The sequence below is a fragment of the Alligator sinensis genome, unplaced genomic scaffold, assembly GCF_000455745.1.
Source record: "Alligator sinensis unplaced genomic scaffold, ASM45574v1 scaffold2085_1, whole genome shotgun sequence".
NCBI lineage: Eukaryota > Metazoa > Chordata > Crocodylia > Alligatoridae > Alligator > Alligator sinensis.
Genome location: NW_005844458.1, coordinates 1 through 5,862, shown reverse-complemented (window position 1 = coordinate 5,862; position 5,862 = coordinate 1). Strand labels below are relative to the sequence as shown.

Sequence of the window (5,862 nt, the reverse complement as noted above, 5' to 3'; positions counted from 1 at the left end):
CAGGAAAGGTCCGCAGGAAGAGTTGAGGAACTGGTGGCCTAGCACCCTCCTGGGCCGTGGTGAAGAAGGAGCGTCTCTGTTACATCCTTGGGGGTTACAAGTACCGCGTGAACAAGTACGACAGCAAACGCACCCTGCAGGCGGTGGAGGAGATTCTGGCCGAGGCAGAGGCAGAGGCTGGCAGGAAGATATGGTACAATGTTTTCCTCCAGAACTGCGAGCACTTTGTCACCGAGCTGCGCTATGGCCAGAGCATCAGCCACGAGCTGTGCGCCAGCCCAGGGGTGAGCGTGCGTGGGGCTGCGGGCGGTGCTGGCCTGCAGCTGCAGGAGGTGCCTCTGCAAGGCCCCGATGCCAGCCTGGGGGGCTCGGGCAGTGTGGGGAGGGTCCTGATTGCCACCAGCTCCAGTAGCCAGCTCCTCCCTGTCCCGTAGGTGCTGGATACGGTGACTGGTGTGGCTGTCCCCTCGCTGAGTTTGTTCTCGCTGCCCTTGTTCTTTGTGGTAGTGGCCACTGCTGCCACCATGGGCTACATCTGCTGGAGGCATTTCTAGTAGCTGGTGTTGAAACATGTTTTGGAATATGCCATTATTGTTCAAAACATGTTATACTCACGCTATGATTTTGCTTATGAATGCTTATGCTAAGCAAGCCGTTCACTTATGCTAAATAACCATCTTAACTGTGTCAACCGTTTTCTGAAAAAGCAGGGAGTGAGCCTGCGTAAGTCTGTGCGCTGTGGCTGAGGTGGGAGTAATGGTTGAACGAAGGCTGGTATGAACCAGCTGTAGTAAGTAACCAGGTAAGATACAGGGGTCTGAGGAACGTGGAGATGGTACAACTGGGACTGAAAAACAGACTGGATTGTGAAAAATGAAATGTAACTGGTGACAGAGTCCAAAATAAATCTAGGCAAAAAGGAAGATGGTGATTGGTGAAAAAGCCTCCAGCAGTTTCCAGGCTTTGGTCAAAGTCTGCCCCAAAAAGAAATAAAAAGGCAGTGAACAGTCAGCCTACTGAGGGCCTTGACCACCAACACCAACCTACCCGCACGTTGTGAGAGAGACGACGCCCCCTCTCAACTGGACATCGCCTTGAAGAAGCCTGTGACTGGACATCGCAGCATGACTCCAAGAGCCGCGAATAGGTGACTTAGTGTGAATGGTGTGCACGACGAGTGTGTGGTGTGGCGTGGTGCTAAATAATCGGACTCAGTTGCCCATTACTATGCAATAAACCCTGGTTTGCTGAACCTGCGTGTTGGCTGTATGTTCAACACTGGGAGCCCTGGCCCAGGCGCAAGCATGAATGGCACGTGCCCCCAGCAGCTGGGGGGGGCATGGCAGTGGTGGGAGCACGGCAGCGGTAAGCGGGGAGCTCCCACGGATGCTCTTGGCAGCCAGGGGGGTCAAGCACCGACTACCGGTCAGTGACGCCCCGTGGACGCCGATGGCAGCCAGTGGGGATTGCTGACTGCCTGCAGACGCTGCCGGTGGTGTCTGCGGTGGGGTGGTGAGCTATGACCACCCACCGGCACCGCCAAGTGTCGGCAGTGCCTTTTTGTAGGGGGTGCACGTGCATCCATGTGCACCCCCTACTTGTCGCCCCGTCTTCTTTTCTTGCGCCAATAAAGTGCTTGACCCTGCACAGCCCGTGGCATCGTTCGGGGGGCGGTGGGGGTGGGGGGGTGGGGGGGGGTGGGTGCTGAGCACAGGGGAGCCAGAGAGGTGGAATCGCTGCTGAGTGTCTGGGCTCCCAGATATGGAGCAAACCCAGGTGTCTGGACTCCCAACCCCCACTCTCCCTCCCAGACCATGGGGGTGGGGGTCAGGGCCTGTGGCGGATCTGGGGGGAGAGGGCAGTGACGCCCCAGGGCCACCCCAAGGCTCAGCCCCACCATGCCCTGCTCCCCCCCACCTCCCCTTTTGTCCTCTCTCCTGCCCCTGGTCCCCCATATCTCCACTCCCACCACCGGGGCAGTGCCCCTCCCCCTCCCCACAGCACTGCATGAGCCAGGCGTGCAAAGCGTCACGGGGGGGCGGTACCCTTGCATGCAAAGCATCATGAGAAACGTGTGGTGGCCGTCCGACTTGCCGGGCTATGGCCGGTAGCCCAGAGCGTCAGGTGGGTACTTCGGCGAATGGAGCGGATTTAGGCATGGATGCGTACTGGTAAAAATAGATGGTTTACTTACGCCGCTGATGCGCACAGCGTAGGCAGAACGCTGACTTTGGTTGCCGTTACAAACCTGGCGAGTGCTCTCTGGAACGCGAGAGGGTATCGAGGCGAGACGAGACGAGACGTTCGTAATCGGCTTATCGTGGTACCAGGGAAGGGGTACGTCAGGAAAGTCGGTGACGGGGAGTTGTTGGTGGGTGATCAGTCCGCCAAGTTTACTCCGAGATGCGTGCGGAGTTCTCCAACGAGGGCGGAAACTGCTTTTACTTTTATATAGCTAGTAAGCCAATTACTAGTTGCCAAGTGGGATTAATTTGTAGCCGGCCAATGGGTGGTGCGCATGGTCAGCCAATCACGAGGACTTGTTGAAACTTAAACGATTGCAGCCATTGAACTTGGCGGGGCTTTTTGCTGTGCTGGGATTTTCCACTGTGCCAGAGGCATTTAGTCAATGGGTTCTGACATGCCCCCTTGCCAATGGCACAGTCGGAACTATTATGCTTATAAGCCAATTACGTCTTCGTCGTCTTGTTCGGGGGGTTCATATGGCAAGCGGGTATATACAAAAGCAGATAGCGAAATAAGTTTGTTTTTAAGGTATTGTATAAAACAACAACTAACACATACACAAATACCAATACTAAAAAGAGGCATTAACAAGGTAATAAGGGGGGTTAAGAGGTGTAAAAACCGTGAGGATGCGTCTTAGCCAAACCAATTGAATAGGTCAGATAGCCACCCTTGTCCGATACCTGAGATTTTGTTCACGTTGGCGGCGATTTTTCGCATCGACTCGATTTTTTTATTTAAGGGTATTGAGACATTTGGAAGCATGCGGGTTTCTACATCTGCTGAGAGAGTTAATAGGATTGAGCTAATTACGAGTAGTCCGAGTATGACGGTGTGGTCAGGTGTCATGGCGATGTCACGCGTCGGCGTCTCAGTGTTCGCGGTGTCGCTCTTCCCTTCGGTGTGGGTCTACGACCGTCGTGCGTCTTGGGTTCCGGACCTGTAAGGGAAAACCAAGAGCAGTAAATTTGGGTTTTCGTAGACTTGCTGTCGTAATTGGCGTGGGTACACTTTGCTGTTTAAAGCATCGGAGAAAGTCAGTTAGTGCCCCCTGCAGGTGATCTGCAGTCGGGGTAGGGTCGTAGCGCCATGTGGAAGTGTTGCAGGGCGTGGGTTGGTAGCAGTTTCTACGACGAGTTTCGTACAAGGCGAGGGTCCGCCGGGCCAGGTTGACAGGTGTTTCTGCTGGCCCGGCCGGCGGCGGTTATTCGGGTTCTGTCTTTTTAACATATCGGAAGCCCAACCCCTTCGCCAGCTGTCGTTGTCCTGCATCTCCTAAGACGCGTAGCTGTTATTTAGTGAGTTTGGAGTGGTTCAGGAGGAACCCAAACATGGCTTTCTCCTCTGGCGTCCTCTGGGGTGGCGGTTTCGATGCTCTTCGAGGGTCAGGTTGGTGATGTCTCGGCCTTTGGTACTCAACCGGGCGCTCAGTGGGATGGCTCGGCGCGCTGGCTGGGCCTTTGGGTTGAGCAGCTGCCGGGGGTGTCGGCGTACCCGGCGGGAGGGTTGGATACAGGTTCCCGCCCGGTGGTTCCCCCTCCGCAATAAGGGGGCGGGGCCGTTGGCTGCGTTCCCGCCCAGCCTTTCGTGGCGCCGCCCTCTTCCCCCTTCTCTTCCGGGCTTTCTGAGCCCTTCCCCTTTTCCTTGGTGCCATTTTCAAGCGGTGGCTTGGGGCTGTGCCGCGCCGCCATTTCCACGGCAGGCGGTCCCGCCCCGCCATTTCCACGGCAGCTTTGCTGACCGTGGCTAGCTGGGTTTCTAAGTTCACATTTTTGCGTAGTGGGAGTGAAACTGTGCGGAACAGTACATTAATCATTTTCCCTTTGTCCCATTCGGGGCCTGTCCACCTTGTTGCGGTGCGGCCCTCCGCTTCTAAATTATCACGGAGCTGGGTTAGCAGTTCATGGCTGCGCGACTGGGGGTCCAGAGTCGGACAGTTAAACTTGTCCGGGGGTGTCCCTTCCCATCCTGCCTGACGATATGTAACGCGGCCCCATCGGTCACCCGAATCGGACGTTACGCGCACCCCACTGGGAAGGGGGTAGGCTTTAACTAATCCCGACTCCATTGCTCCTTCCCCGGATCCTGTTCGTGACGCCATGCGGTGGCCGGCCGACTTGCCGGGCTATGGCCGGTAGCCCGGAGCGCCAGGTGGGTACTTCGGCGAATGGAGCGGAATTAGGCACGGATGCGTATTGGTAAAAATAGATTGTTTATTTACGCCGCTGATGCGCGCAGCGCAGGCAGAACGCTGCCTTTGGTTGTGTGGTGAGCATGTTTGTTATTACCCTGAAATAGAATAGTTTTCTGATAAGCATACTGTTAAGTTAACATTAATTTGGATTATTAAGAAGTATTAGCTTTGCAGCTGAATACAAGGCATGACCTGTGGCCTAGCAATGCCGCTGACCACAAGGCAGAATGATAGCTAAGCCTTTGCTTGTGTCAAGTAATCACTTTAACTGTGTTAAGCATTTTCTGAGTAAAACGCAACAAGTGGATCTGTGTCTGTGTGCTGGAAAATCAGCTACAGCACGAAGCAAGATAAGACAAAGAAGCCATTGTTCCAAGTACAGTGATCGTGTCCTTCAGAAGTATCTACCACTGCAAGTTCTTGCTAACGTATCATAATGTTACTCTTACTTAACTTCTAGCTTTTAATAAGTGCTAGTTCAGCTTAATAGAAATATGCTGTTATAAAGATTTGTGAAGCACCGCCCAAATATTGCTTCTGTTAACCCTGTAGTGTTGCCTTGTTGGAAAAAGTATAAAAGAACGCCCCACCCTTTGGGGGGGGCCATTTTGCCTTTTGCTGGCGGCTTTATGGTCTTTGCTCGAGCAAATAAACGGCTGTTAATACTTTACCCGTGGTTGTCTGGTTCCTATGCAGCTAGACAATGAACCCCAGGGAGTTTTCTCCCACCACAGTTGCAGTTACAAACGCAGCGAGCGCTCTCTGGAACGCGACGGGGTATCGAGACGAGACGAGACGAGACGAGACGTTCTGTAATCGGCTTATCGTGGTACCAGGGACGGGGTACGTCAGGAAAGTCGGTGACGGGGGGTTGTTGGTGGGTGGTCAGTCCGCCAAGTTTACTCCAAGACGCGTGCGGAGTTCTCCAACGAGGGCGGAAACTGATTTTACTTTTATATAGCTAGTAAGCCAATTACTAGTTGCCAAGTGGGATTAATTTGTAACCGGCCAATGGGTGGCGCGCACGGTCAGCCAATCACCAGGACTTGTTGAAACTTAAACGATTGCAGCCGTTGGGCTTGGCGGGGCTTTTTGCTGTGCTGGGAGTTTCCGCTGTGCCAGAAGCATTTAGTCAATGGGTTCTGACAAAACGTAGTCCGGGGGTGGGGCACAGGGCCCCCCCGAGCCCATGGGCCCAATTCCCACCCCCCAACAAGATCCCAACTGTGCCCAGAAGCCATTGTTGGTGGAAGAGGAGCAGGCGGGGCTGGGCAGGAAGGGGGCACAGGCTGGCCCCAGGAGGACACTGACACGACGTCTGCCCCGGGGCAGTGTGGGAAATGTTGTCCCTGACTCCTGGTGCCACAAAGCACCACGGGAACCGCCTGCCGGGAATGATGTCATGGCTTGACCCTCCTCTT

The 5,862-nt window shown here is 54.7% G+C and overlaps 1 protein-coding gene and 1 long non-coding RNA gene across 2 annotated transcripts; one reads left to right on the top strand and one right to left on the bottom strand.

Annotated features, from left to right (window-relative positions):
- Nucleotides 1-32: 32 nt before the first annotated feature.
- On the top strand, nt 33-1,618 carry LOC112549096 (HRAS-like suppressor 3; the record flags this gene model as incomplete). Its single annotated transcript, XM_025195909.1, has 1 exon — nt 33-1,618. A coding segment is annotated over one exon (402 nt), but the record flags the coding sequence as incomplete, so codon positions are not given.
- Nucleotides 1,619-2,168: 550 nt separating this feature from the next.
- LOC102370456 lies at nt 2,169-5,657 on the bottom strand. Its single transcript, XR_325628.3, has 2 exons — nt 5,113-5,657; nt 2,169-3,187 (listed from the first exon to the last, which is right to left on the bottom strand). It is a non-coding gene; the product is annotated as an uncharacterized LOC102370456 (long non-coding RNA).
- Between the last annotated feature and the right edge of the window lie 205 nt (nt 5,658-5,862).